The 14,575-nt window shown below is 41.6% G+C and overlaps 1 protein-coding gene across 4 annotated transcripts; it reads right to left on the reverse strand.

The window, feature by feature from the left end:
- Positions 1-4,183: 4,183 nt before the first annotated feature.
- LOC4352211 (auxin response factor 24-like) lies at positions 4,184-10,515 on the reverse strand. 4 transcript variants are annotated; one of them, NM_001404731.1, is made up of 15 exons: positions 10,141-10,515; positions 9,946-10,061; positions 9,064-9,162; positions 8,897-8,950; positions 8,613-8,804; positions 8,409-8,493; positions 7,861-7,951; positions 7,606-7,770; positions 7,280-7,399; positions 7,102-7,177; positions 6,846-7,017; positions 5,850-6,760; positions 5,319-5,509; positions 5,024-5,224; positions 4,184-4,926 (listed from the first exon to the last, which is right to left on the reverse strand). In NM_001404731.1, the coding sequence occupies exons 1-14, from the start codon at positions 10,205-10,207 to the stop codon at positions 5,041-5,043; spliced, it is 2,523 nt and encodes an 840-aa protein (NP_001391660.1). In that variant the 5' UTR covers positions 10,208-10,515; the 3' UTR covers positions 4,184-4,926; positions 5,024-5,040. The 4 variants fall into 4 exon arrangements, with proteins under 4 accessions (NP_001391660.1, NP_001391659.1, XP_066162083.1 ...); NM_001404730.1 differs by having other exon boundaries at positions 8,613-8,807; XM_066305986.1 differs by having other exon boundaries at positions 4,507-4,943; positions 10,141-10,476.
- Between the last annotated feature and the right edge of the window lie 4,060 nt (positions 10,516-14,575).

A 14,575-nucleotide genomic window follows, 5' to 3' on the forward strand; every position in this document is an offset into this window, starting at 1 on the left:
GACTCTTCTTACAATATTCCTTACTTGTTAATTTCGGATTTCTATTATTTTTAAATTGTATTCTTCTTTCAATAGTTCATATTTTTTAATTCATATTTCAGTTATTTATAAATTGTATTCTTTATGGACTATATACTCCTTCTTCCAATATTCCTTATTATTTTAGTTTCTAATTTAAGTTATTTATAAATTGTATTTCTATATGTACTTTAATGTCCACTTCTATTTTTCTTATTTTTTAATTTTGATTTTCAATTAGTTCTAGATTGTATGCCTCTTTTAATATTTCTTATTTTTAATTCTTAATTTCTATTATTTTAAAATTGTATTTCTATATGGACTCTATTTTTATTTTTTTCTCCGATTAATATAAAAAATTCTAGACCATGAGAACGAACGTAGAAGCTCCTTTTTCTAAGACTTTAAATAAGTTAATGGATATTTCAAGAATTAATTTAACCTCTCCTCTTTAATTTCATATTTCTAAAATATTAGTTAATATATGATACAACATAGATTATTTGTTGCTTGTTTTGCAAGATCTACCTAGTATTTTTTTTCTGATCGTTTGCTTATTTATCTAGAAGACGGATAATATTGTCACCCCTTATGATCTGTTTGCTCGCTAATTTGAAATGAATAAATAAGCTACATACGGTGTAGCTACCCGCCTAACTTTGTTATTATCAATTATCATATACTCCCTCTATTCTAAATTCTAAATTGATCATCATATATTTTTATACACCAAGACCAAGTATAATTTAAATTGCATCAATCAAGACATCATGCATATATTCTCCCACAATACATGCATCGATTAAAACACCATGCCAATTACTCCCTCCAATTTCAAATTAGTTGACGCTTGGAGCTTGGACCCTTTGGATAATAAAACTTGACGTTTTAGCCTCCATGTGATTAATTTAGTCTGATCTACCTCTGCATGGCTGCATGCACGCATCGAGTCCTGCACAAAACAGTAAGAGCAAGTTTAATAGTATAGCCAGCTATTAGCTCCAATTCATCTATAGCTAAACTAGTAACTCATTCATACAATAGTTACATACTACACTATTAATACTTGGTCCCACTTATCATACGCACACTGTGTCTTGTAATCCGTGCTACAGTTGGCTACAAATCTATAGCCCACTACTCTTCTCTCTCCTCATTTATCTCCTTAAAATATGTTTACAGCCGGCTTATAGCATGCTATTGTACTTGCTATTAGAAGATGCTTTGGGACTAGCAGCCAACCACTAGGTTAAGAGGATGTGCTTGTTAGATGTGCCATCCTAATGTATTTAATATGGGTAAAACATAAATATGCACCCTAACTAACCATTTCTTGGTATGTGAGATATTGTCTAAAACGTAAATTAATTTGAAACTGGAGGGAGTACACCTTAGCATGCACCCAATGCTACATTAATTGTATCCGTATCCGTGCGGTTATATGATGATCAATTTGAGAAATTTTAGATTTCATTATATGATGATCAATTTGGGAATAACGAGTATATTTTTCTGATCATTGATATGATAAGTGAGTACCTCTAGAAAATCACATGTATTTTTACGCTATTTTTCATAAGTCCCCTGTATGACGTCGTTGATTTTTTAACCAATATTTGACCATTCGTTTTATTAAAAAAAATATGTTATTATCGTTTATTTTGTTGTGACTTGATTTATCATCAAATGTTCCATGTCATAAATATTTTTTATATTTGCAAAACAAAATTGAATAAGACACATAGTCAAATATTATTAAAAAGTCAATGGGGTCATACATTAAAAATACGGAGGGAGTACTCGTTAAAATTCTGGCTTCGTCACTGGTTGCTACTAAGTAGTACCGCCTTAAGAGCAGATACAATAGCAGGCTATAAACCAGCTATAAACATATTTTAAAGAGATAAAAGAAGAGAGAAGAGCAGCGGACTACAGATATGTAGCCAGCTGCAGCACGGACTTCAAGACGTAATGTGTGTATGACAGGTGGGACTAAGTATAATAGTATAGTAAGCAACTATTGTATGAATTGACTATTACATTGGCTATAGATGATTTGTAGCTAGTAGTGGGCTATACTATTAAACTTGCTCTAAGTGCAACACAAGGGACAAAGGTTTCCACTAAATCCAGAGAACCTCGTACGCCATCGGCGTTCGTCTATCTACATAGGAGCTGGTTAATTAGTCGCCGGCCGACCGACACGGCCATAAATTCCGTCGGATCGTCGGAGATCGACCACCGTGCCATCCCATCCCAACCCCCTCGATCGCTGCTGCTGCGAAATTGAATGATCCGCCGCCGTTAATGGCGCCATTAACTGCAAACGCCGTATAGTAGCAGCAGCAGCAGCAGCAGAGCACAGTGCAGGAACAATGCCGGGAACAGCAACAACCTAGGAGCAGCAGCAGCAGAGCAACTTGTACTAGTAGCTACTACAAGTGGTAATACTACTGGAGTAGGAGTAGTAGTAGCAGCAGCAGCAGCAGCAGCATTGAACACGGTCACTCGCGCCCCGTGTACGTAAGTTGTAGTACTACTCTCGTTACCACGTCGGCACGTCAGGGTACGAAGAGGAGAAGAAGAACAGGATCAAATGTGAGTGATCTTATATGATTCCGTAACGGAGCGGAGCTAGAACAAAATTAAAAAAAAATACTACTTGCTTAATTTACTTTATTTTAAACTTACGTGAGTGTGTCTATAAATTTATAAGTTTGTATTTAGAGAATATACACATGATAAAAATAGATGAGCTATATATAAAAGCTCTTATACTTGCTGATTCTATTTCTACCCTACAGGTATATGTACAGCTTCTCTCTCTGCCCCTTGCCGTCGCCGACTACTATACTTGCTGCTACGGCTCTGCTGGATGGTTAAAAATAGTGATGAAGTACTTCTTCATACCCAATGGCTGTGTAAAAATGGGTGTGTATGCCAAATGATTTGGTCGAGTTACACCCTTCGTCCTAAAAATGATTTGGTCGAATGCTATCCAAAAATCCTACTTCCTCCGTCTAATAATATGGTAGCAATTTAGTACTGAACGAGACACATATTAATATTATGAATCTAGACAATATTAAGATGAATCACATTCAGTACTATTAGTTTTTATATTTTGGGATGAAGTTAGTATTAAATATTTTTAGATTGGCTTAAAATGTAAGAGTTTGCAAGGATTTTAACATGAGATCCACCCTCTTAGGAAAAAAAATGTGTCTATATACATCTTCCAAGTCCAGGTTCACCCAAACTGTTATTTATGCAGGTTTCCTGTGTTTTTTCAAATTCATCCTTTTTCAATTCATAGGATTTAAGGTTAGAGCACTTCAATCCTACATTTTTTTCAGGTTCAATCCTACGGTCCATAGAAGGTTTTTCAATCCATAGAATAGAACGCAGTCCTACATTTTTCAGGTTCAATTCCACGTTCCATAGAACCCTATGCAACTTTATGGGAACGGAAGATATACTCCCTCCATTTTATACCCCATCTATCCCATAATATAAGGGATTTTGAGTGGATATAACATATTCTAATACAATTAATCTGGACATACCGTTTGTATAGATTTACTATAATAGGATGTATCACATCCACCCAAAATATCTTATATTATGGGACGGAGGAAGTACTATAAAAGTCCAAAGAAGCCTATGCAACTTTCCCCTTTTTGGGGCAATTGTAAATTTACCACTATTTTGAATCATTATTGCAAGACTGCCACTAAAAAATTGTAAAAATACCACTACAACTGTCATTCGAGTGTCATCCTTGCAATATTGAAAAAACCGGTGGCAAATTTGCAAATGCCCCTTGTTTTTATATTACTCCCTACATCCCATTTTAAGTGCAGCCGCGCTCAACTTTGATCGTCTGTCTTATTTAAAAAAATTTTGAAAAAATTAATAAACATAAACATAATTCATGTTTTATCATCTCATAACAACAAAAAATACTAATTATAAAAAAAATTCTAATAAAAAAATTTCTAATAAGACGGATGATCAAAGTTGAACGAAACTTATGATTACACTTTAAAAAACTTATGATTGTTTTAAGACGGTACAAGTCTAGAGAAGCCTATGCAACTTTTTGGGGATGGAAGATATACTCTCTGAGTTTTATATATTATATAAGTATAGATTAACTTATTTTGGGATTGAATACTTCACTGCAGCCAGCCAAAGAGAGAACAGCTGCAACCTGTGCAATGTCAAACAGGATCGGACGAACCAGATGGAACCCTTGTTTGACAACTTCTGCACATGTCAGCCTGAACCGGAGCAGATGGAACCCTTTGCTTTCAGCTCACAGGCTCCACAGGTGTATTGTCACCTTGGATTCTCTCATTCCTTGTGTTCTCAGACGAAAAACAAGAACCAAAAAAATGCAAACAACAATTTCTGATGGATGGACCAGAATCTCAATCAAACGGGCCATACACAAAGGAAGCAAATCGAACGGGCAAACAAACAGGATGTTAAAATGGCAACATTTTAGGGTCAAATTGCCTTGCCTTCTTGAGGGGTACACCGATTACCGCAGTTCGCAACATATTAGAACTGACTGAAGAAAGGGGGGGAAGCAAAGCTATTTACAAGGCTTAGGAGGGAGGAAGAGCGCAAGCAAGCAAGCGCACCGGGCGCGGCAGCTTGGCCTCAGCACCTTTCACTACTACGGGGCATATCATACAATAACTTAAAACCTCAACAAAGCACACCCAAAACTTGTCGAAAACGAAGAGCGGGCAACTGATACCAGGACAAGCACCATCTACAAATGGGGTACTGCGGGGCTTACCCGATACATATAAAGCACCAGCTACTACTACTACACCACGAAAAGATTCCTTCCTACCATGGATATGTCGTCTTCTGTTCTTGCAAACCACAAAAGACCTGCAAGAAGGGAAGATCTGTTAAACATCAGCGTAGTTAGTTTGATTGTTTGTTCTGCAGTTGCAACCAGGAGCAGGGATTGCTGCTAAAAGCGTACCTCAGTGACCGAACGAATTAGCAGTTCTCAGAATTCAGTGATGGGGTGGATAGACCACCTTGGAGCCCTTCGCCAACTAGCCCTCGTTCCACGGAAGTAGACCGGCTATCCTCTGACCTTGAGTTTAGGGCACCCGGATTCATCTTCTGGACCTCCTCCCTCGTGTAGATGAAGATTTTATGAACCATGTTGCAGAATTCACTACATAGACAGATGGGTCCAGTTAAAATCAAGTCTAGTTATGCATATCAGTCAACTCAACAACAGGAAATGTTTCTATGACAGTACTACTTACTTCCAAGGATCATCACCAACCAACATCATGTCACCCTCATTATCAGTGTAAACGACCATCCAGTTCTTGCTTGAACTGTTCAGCTCACCATTGAAGTCAAACATCTGGTCCAGTTCAGCAATCAACTCATCATAGCAAGTGAACTTTGTAAGATCTATTGACCTCCCGAGTGCGATTCCTTGCTTGTGGACCTAAAAATATTATTAAGAAAAGATAGTACAGTTTAAAGATTGATAGTCAATTCCAAACACGTAAAATCCATAGGCATGATGTGGTTTAACTTTTATCAGTAGAAAGATAAAATAACTAGCAGGTCTTTAGGTGTCTGTAACCTGTGACAGACTTAGTTTATCAATAAAGGGAACAACAATGTTGCAGAGGCAATAAAGCTGGAAAATCAAGCCAGCAAGCATGATAAATAAATTGGAGCATACTTCGAAAATTGTTCATTAGAGATTTCAGCTTAGAGTAGTTAATGCATCGAAACAACATAATCATAGGGAAAGATGCAATAAAGCAAGAGCGGCGAACCTTCTTGCAACTTCGGGAGGAACCATTTTGCTGTTTACTCTGAATGTTTTTGGTACCATCTGGACATGACTGATGTTTCTCTCTAGCAGAATCGTGCTGAGCTCCATCAAGTGGCTTCACAGTCTTGGAAGGATCAGAGCATTCATCCTCTTCAAGTGCATCCTGTTGGAGCTTCCCATCAAATGCAACACTTGGTGGGGATATCAATAGTTCAGGTTTTGCAGGGCTGTCAAGAGAAATCCCAAATAGCATGCATGAAGAGCCTTTAGCTTTCTGAACATTGTGATCAATAACCAAAGGCTGTGGCTTGATAAGACTCGATGAGGCATCATCAATGTGAGAACTTGGCTCAATATGCCCAAGCCAACCAGAGGAGCGCTGATCTATGCCATGGGCCCGAAGCGAAGTGAATGCTCCATTCCCACCAAACTTGGCATTAAGAGACCTTTGAGGGAGTGTGATGTCAGGCGTCATTAGGTAGTTCTGCTGATTCACACCAAAACCAGTGTTTGGAGGCATAAGAGACCATGTGCCAGGGTACATATTATGATTGGCATTTTGGTCGGGATAATGAACATTGATTGTGTTCCACGTATTTGAACGGTTTCCAGATATCTGACTAGGAAATGAACTCAGAGGGTTCCGCGTATCTTTCAGTGGTTGAAATCCAGATAATATCTCAGAGGAACCATCAGGCCTTCTCATCTGCATCCAACTCTGTGAACCTAGCTCCCTCTGGACAGAAACATTATTTTTCTCTTGATTGCTTCCTGAAGACCACATGGTAAGCTTTTGGGAAGTATTTAGCTCATTGCTATCACCAAAACGACTTCTCAAATTCATGTTTTCTTGACTGTGGAAGGCCCTTGGAAGACCATTTTGCTGCGAGTTTGCCATGACTTTTGAAGCAACTGAATGAGAAGGCAAAACATGTATTAGCAATGGTAGCAATAAGACTACACGTATTCCAGATCGATAACAAGATCAAATGCAAACCTTCTTTGTTTACAGCAGACAAGTCAGGTGAGGAAGCTAAAACATTTGGACGAGCCCGCTTGGTTCGGGGTGCTGGAAGAGGGTTGACAGGGGAAGGGCTGTTAGCAGGTTCTATTTGCCAAGGAGAAACCCTATCAGGACGAGGAACAGAAGCAGCTTCATCCCATCGCACCTATTTTCACAAGAACAGCTTTAGAATAAACTGGTATACTCAATTGATTCCATAAGGTGAGGAATAATACGTAAGGTAAAATACCTTAAGGGAACGCCATTTTGAGTCAGCCCAACCAGATGGGTCAGAATCACCTACTCCAACAATTGTGCCAGTGAATCTAGCAAAAAAAAAATTAAAGCTTTTATACCATCTCTCCAAGAGGAATTATCTATTAGTAAATGTTCCACATCATTTAAAAGCAGCGACTGTAGCTGCTTACCTTTGCTCTGCAGCCTCTTCGCCTTCAAATGTCATCTTGAATCTCATCCCTATTGAATGATTTCGTTTCAGAGATTCCTTGTACAGATCACGTGGTACCACAAATTCAGATGGACTAGTCCTGCAATATCAGTGTCACTAACTCAATTAAAAACATGCAACTGATTGGCAGGCGCAATATCACTGTCACTAACTCAATTAAAAACTTTGCTCTATCGTGTATAGGATTATGGATTCTACTACAACAATGAGAGACAAATGGAATAGCATCGCTTCCAAACTGAAAACAGAATTGCTTAAGTATACAATTTGCCAGTTATCACAAACCTTGGCTTGTAGTACACAGTGAACATGGTTCCAGTGTTCACTGCATGCCATGCAGTTGCAAGAACACCAAGATGCATACTGTGGCTTGATATGACCGAAGATGGAATATTAGCTTGTTGTCTCATTGCACGCCGAACTCCAACTCGTAGTTCCCCATTCTCACCTCTATTCATGTAATAAAAGGGGAGCTTTGGTTAAGTAGACTGGAGCAGAAAACAAGTAACATGAATTGTTCAGCATGAAAAAATTCCACACCTGAGAAATATGAAGGCATCTCCAGCAACAAGGCGTTTGGCACTCACAAAAACACTCCAACCACTCTGGAGAAGGTGTCTTCGTGGCTGACCTGATATCATGCAACCAGAGACTTCTTAGTTTCAACTTTCAAGAGATACTCAACCAACTAAAATTAAGCAAGCTGCAATGTCACCACGGAGGACAATGGAGCAGGGGAGCCTTAACAAATAAAGCTAAGCACGCAAATGAACAACTGTCTGATAGATAGCCATCATTTTGCACTAAGTATCAAAGGCAGGTCCATACCAAAAGAAACCTAAATGCACAAAATATTTGCAGACAGATGGTCCATATCATTGAACCGAATTAATTTTTATACGTGCCACATCAGATTATGCATCTAAGATCAAAGTAAATGGGTCCACAAGACACAAAAATGGTCTGTATTGCATTATACTAACAAGTAAAGGCTGGGAATTCATGTCATGGAGGCTGAGGAAACAAACATGAAAGAGCTGGATACATTCTTTTGGCACAAATCCATTACAAGGAGGATGAAGTATCACCTCGGAAGATGTGACGGAAGCGCCACTCAACCCCATGAAGATCCTTGGCCACCAGCTCTTGTGTTGGGGGATGCTGACTCATATCCTGATCAAGCAGCGACGTCAAAGGCATTGCTACAATTAGCCTATCAAAAAAGCTGTACTGGACCAACAACAGAGACAACAACGTAACCAGCATCAAGTCAAAGGTTACAAGGGCCTAACCAGTGGTGGGAGGCACTCATCCGCGTGCCGGCGCAGCACCGAGAAGCCACCATGCGTGCTCGTGTCCGACGCAGTGAGCGTCTTGCAGAAGGAGTGCACCCGGGGCCGCTCAGTTGCAGCTGGTGGCACCACCTCTTCCTCCTCCACCTTGTCTTTGGACACATTCCCGTTACCACTCCCATTCCCATCCTGCTGCTGTAAATCAACAAAGAAAAACACAAGCTATCAGCGTTCAAGACCCCAATTCTACACCGAAAACGCAAGCGAAAGCGCCTCACACACACCTTCTCCGGAAGCAGGGTGAGCTGCGCATACACCTCATCCGTATCAGGCTCAGCCTATCCAAACATGAAACAAGTATTACACCCCTCATATACCCCCTAACAAAAATGGTAAAAAAAAATAGCAGCAAAGGAGCTACTGGGGTAAGAAATGCAGCCAGGATGAACACCTTGAGCTCGACGTTCATGACCTTGCACGGGATCTTCCATGGCAGATTGTAGAGCGGAGCCCCCTGCTGCTCGGCGACCTGGTTCGTCGATGCCTCCACCTGGAACAGAACAGAAGAAAGCAGCAGCAGCAGAAAAGAATCAGGTCTCTCCTCCAAATCACAAAGGCAAGGCAAGAACATCATTGCGCATCTCTCTCCCCCGGAGTCGCGGTTAAAAAATTATTAAAGCCCCAAACTTTGGGATTAAAAAAAACATAAAGGTACTCATGCCATTGGAGGCACTAAAGAAAGACCAAATCTCCCAGGTCAAATGAACTCACCCCCGCAGTAGTAGTAGTAACCAGTAGTAAAAAAAGCACTAAAAAAACCTAGAATTCGTCCACGGTCACAGGAGGAGCACAGAATTTTCCGCCCCAAATCCGCGGATTTCGCAAGACCGAGGTGGCAATGGCGCTCACATTGGGAAAACCCAAACCCTTCCCCCATCGAGGAAAATCATGGGAGACGAGGAAAATCGAAAATTCAGCACAAAGGCGACGTGTTTGACGAACCAGGATCAAGAAATTTTCAAATCGAAGAGCAGCTCGAAGCTGGAAGCACCCGAATTCCCCAGATCGAGATGAGGAGCGGCATGAACCCGCGCCAAAACCCCCGAAAAACTCGGCAATTCGGGATCGATCGCCCCAAACCCCCACAAACACAAACCCCCCCCCCCCCCCCCAAAAAAAAAATTCGGAGAGAATTTCGGGCTCAAAGCACACCAAATCCGCACAAAAAAAAAACAGCAACACAAGCAGCTCTCCCCCATCCAGCCCGCGTGGGTGAGAGAAGCAACGGGAGGTTCTCCCTCTCCGCGCTGCACCTCCTCCTCCGCCTCCTCACCTGCTCGATGTGGCCCTGCGGGAGGTAGAAGACCCTCTCCCCGACGGCGGGCACCGTCACCAGCGGCCCCGCGCACGCGCGCCACAGCTCCACGAACAGCCCGTCCACTCCTCCACCTGCACACCAAAACCCACCCCCAAAATCCTCCTCAGAAACAGCACAAACCAACCCTCTCACACCCACACGAGCACTCACCACCACCGCCGCCGCCGCCGGTGAGCCCCTCAACCGGCGAGGCCGCCGCCGTCGCTGCAGCAGCCATCGGATCTCACATCCACCACCTCTCCTCTCCCCCTTCCCCGAATCGCTCGGAGAACTGAAAGAACCCCCACAATTCCGCCCTCCGCCACGTCCAAGCTCGCTCACCGGTGAACCCCCACACCTGCGGCGGAGGGGAGAAGAGGAAGCGGCGGAGGAGGTCGGGGTGGGATTTATGTAGGCGGAGGAGGAGGACGATGAAGGCGACGTCAGTTTGTGTCCCTGCCGCTGCCGCTGCCGCTGCTGGCTGCTGCTGCTGCGTGGCTTGTGTCCGTCTCTCTCTCTCTTCTCCGCTTGTGTGGGGTGGTGGGTGTGGGGGTGTGTGAGGGAGGGGGAGGGTGTCAGCACCGGCCTCGGGGCGGTCGTCTTTGGGCTTTGGGTTCGGGTAGGTAGAGCGGTGAGGTCACCGCTGGTTGGGCTGGGCTTGGGCTTTGACTTGGGCTGGGCCTGTCTCACCCCAACAATCAAATCGTTCACTAAACCGCATGGTTATATTATGTGTGGTAACCTTTATAGTTTTTAAGACCACGGTATATTTCGCGATAACCACGTGGTTTTCGTGTTAACCTCGTCCGTGATAAACCATGCGATAGATATGGTACCAAATTATTTTATTTTTGTTTGGAATTTCGTGTTACTATTAATGGCTATGTGTTTGATAGCTGTGGTTGGAAGTTTTGGAACTCCTCTTTCGTGCACGGAAATTTGGTTACTCATTACCGTTTAACCAATTAAATATTATTGGAGCTATAACATAACTTAAAAAGTAAATTAATATAATTCTTAAAATCAACTTTCTTATGACTTTTTTCTCAAAAGTTATAACGTTTAACAGTTTTGAAAACGTGCACATGAAATGAAATAAGAGCTGGTATAATAGCAGACCATAAACACATATCGAGAAGATAAATGAGGAGAGATAAGAATAGCGGGGCTACAGATATATAGTCAGCTACAATACAGACTACAAGACGCAATGTGTATATGATATGTGGGATTAAGTATTATACTTGTGTAGTATATGTTTATAGCTAACTATTATATGAATTGGCTGTTAAATTAATTATAGATAATTTAAAGTTAATAGTTGGCTATGCTATAAACTTGCTCTAAAGGGAGGAGAAGAAGCTTTGGTTTGGTGGCTTTGGTCCGAGGAGGTGGCTGTGCCTTGTTGCAGGAAATTCATTAAGATAATGGAGGGGATTAGGAGTAAGATAGTGTGGGCTATGGTGGACCGAGGCGGTGCTTGGAGCGATGTGATTGGTGGCTTCAGGAGACTCGGCTGCTGCCTGCTGCTGCTGTGCTTTTCGTGGGGGCTGAGATTTCCATGCTGCCCGGAGAATCTTGCTTTGGCTGGACACGAACATGGACATGGACATGCGTTTTAAATCCAACATGACAAGTTTCACAAGCTTTTTACACGAAAACAATCTAATTTCCCGTACACATTACAAAGAACCGAACGCAATTTTCAAAAAACAAAATGATTCCAATTCGACGGCCAGACAAGCCCCCAGACCATACAAAATTTATAGCTTCGTCAGTTGCACATATTACCTAATAATATAAAATGATTTATTAGTAAGTGAATATTAATTTGTAAACCTTTTATATATGAAAATGTTTTCAGCGACTTAAAAGTTAATACTGTAAAAGAAATTGTACTTAAAAAATCTTAAAATCAACTTTGAAACTAAATTTAAAAAATTTAAATATTATCTTTAGCTTATTAGGATAACCGATGGGTCGTTTACTCGCAATATTTGCATGGGGGGCTTTGGAGTTGCAGAAGGACGAGAGACACACGGGGGTTGGCCTTGGGGAGATGTCTGGGCTAACATCGACATGTAGAGGTGGACCATGTCCAAACTGACAAAACACGCGCATCGCCTGGGCGACGATGCCTCTGGTCATTTACGAGTAGAAAACAGAGGCAAAACTCGCCATCGTTTTCTTGTGCTCTGCTTTCCATCTCCGTGCAAAAAAAAAAAAAGACTTGTTTGTTCACCAGTAGCTGTTGATCAGAGGGGATCACGATATCTGGGAACTCGGAACTCAACGTTTTTTAAACATCTAAGTTGATCCTGTTTGAGATGGCTGAAATTGAGCGGTTGATTGGATAATTTTGTTTTGTGATCGATATAAGGTAAACAAATAAATTAACTTTACAGACTTCAAATTTTGTGAAAGAAAATATAAAAAATGTATAAAGCATTACCTTGAAAAGATTCGATCGCATAATCTGATTTGTTGAAAAACCCACACATCCAACACTGCTAGGATGAAGATTGTCGGCTCTTCCCGTATCCCGTGCTCATGAGTAGTTGATTTAGCCCTTCCTGTTTAATTTACATCCACGATGGGCTACATAGGTTTGTGAGTTCAACTCAAACTCGATGTTAGTCAAACAATGGTGTTGCTTCTGGCTCATAGAAAACAAATTCTTCACCCGACCTCAAGTTAAAAAAATAGCCTAAGAACAAGTTCAAACCAGACTCACCTGGCTCATAGCCACGTTGAACGAGTCCGAAATTGCTTATATACCCCGCAGCAAATCCACGTCGAAAGAAATGAGCCGAATTAGTTACTAACACATGCGCGGAGGAGATAGTTTTAAGTGCGCAGGCTTTTACTATAAAATAGATTATAGGATGAAATCTCAAAACAACAATAACAAAATGTGGTGGTTTATATAATTTTGCCTCCATAACAATATTCCAAGAAACCCAAACCTTTACACCAAAATCTAAATTTTAGAATTAAGAAAAGAGCAGCGCATTTATGCGAGACGTGAACAGGATGGTGAATTTCTCAAACCAAAAAATAAAAAAAGGGAAAAAAATGAAGCTGAAGCAGAGGAAATGTAGCGGTGAGCCGGTGACTACACCGGCTAGGGGGTCTCTTTGGCCTCTTGGGACTCGGCAGCTCACGCTGCCGTGCACTGCCACGTGGGCCCCACCCGTACGACCTCGCCGATGCCGCTGCCTCTGCCGCCGCCGCGCGTCATTAGCATTAGCCGCTTTACTAATCCAGGATTAGCTCGGCTGGAGAGGGCCGGGGGCTGGGCTTTTTGGGCTTGGGCCGGGGCTGGGCCAAGGTGGGAGAGGCGGGCTCGCCACGTGGAAGGGGAGGACGTACGTACGGGCGCGGCTTTGTGGTGTGGGAGCGCACCGGACGCTGTGGCGAGGCACGTGACGGGGGGTGGGCCCCACGTGGTCAGTGACCCCGGGGGGGAGGCACGTGGCCCTCGCTGCCCGGCGTGTGCCCGCCACTAGCCAGCTCTTTCCAGTTTCCCCTGCGCGCCTCGTGATGCTTTGTGTCACTGACAGCGTGGGGCCACGTCCCCGGACGGCTGGGACCGGCCTGTCGGTGATCAGAGGAGAAGACGCTTTTTCTCACCTTCGGATCGGAGAGGAGCCTTTTTTTTTTCTTTTCCAGTTTTTTCTAATCCGAGTATTTCATATACGTTTTTCATGAATAATCATGTCAATGACAACGTTTGTATTTTAATGAGTGGCTTGTTTTTTTATAAACGGTGTTTTTTTTTGCGCGATTTTCTCAAACCATTCAGAAATAGCACATTTCTTTCTAAAAGGTTTTTTAGCTTTTTTTTTTGCTTTTATACTTACAATGAAAACCATATTTTTCTCTCTTTTTTTTCTTTTCTTTTCTCGTGTGTTTTTTTTGCCTTTTTTTACAATTATTTTCTCACGCGTTTTTTTTGCTTGTTTTTTCTTCAAATGTTCTTTTTTTGCTTTTCTTCAATACAGGACTTAGGGGAAACAAAACTTTTAATTTGTTGTTGTTTTTATTTTTATGCACTTTTTTCTTTTGTTCTCTCTCTTTTATTATTATTTTTATCAAAAACGACCACAAGTACCTAATTGTAAGATTACAGGGACTCAAATGTAAATATAAAAATTACAAGGTCTCAAATGCAAAATTACAAACCCAAAAATTAAAATAATATAAAAATGGAATGCTCTCGACCAGTAGGTTCCGTTTTTATAAACAGATCTTTAATCCGGCACATTATTTTATTTCACCAAAATTTGAGAGATATCACGGTATAGATTGAAACTGAGAGGAGTGGTGGCGGGTATCTCGGACTCAAAAGGAGTGGCGCCTTTTCTTTTTCGGGGGAATCGGATCTACAGTCAGGATTTTTTTCGTTTCTGAGAGGGAATCGGATAGGAGTCGGACTTTTTTTAATTATTTTTTCGCTATTTTTTTTTCACGGAGATTTTTTTCGTCCTTTTTTTTGGCACGTACGGAATCGGATTATTTTTTTCGCTTTTTTTTATCGGACGGTTACGGTTTTTTTATCGCTCGTCTGGTTTTTTCGCCAATTTTCGCCGGTTTTTTTTCGCCT

The sequence above is a fragment of the Oryza sativa genome, chromosome 12 (assembly GCF_034140825.1).
Source record: "Oryza sativa Japonica Group chromosome 12, ASM3414082v1".
In the NCBI taxonomy this organism is placed as follows: Eukaryota; Viridiplantae; Streptophyta; class Magnoliopsida; order Poales; family Poaceae; genus Oryza; species Oryza sativa.

Coding starts and splice junctions, on each gene's coding strand:
- LOC4352211 (NM_001404730.1), bottom strand. CDS start 10,207: ATGGCTGCTGCAGCGACGGCGGCGGCCTCGCCGGTTGAGGGGCTCACC. Junction 9,163..9,945: donor CGCAGGGCCACATCGAGCAG/GTGAGGAGGCGG, acceptor GTTCTGTTCCAG/GTGGAGGCATCGACGAACCA. Junction 7,178..7,279: donor GAAGAGGCTGCAGAGCAAAG/GTAAGCAGCTAC, acceptor TTTTTTTGCTAG/ATTCACTGGCACAATTGTTG.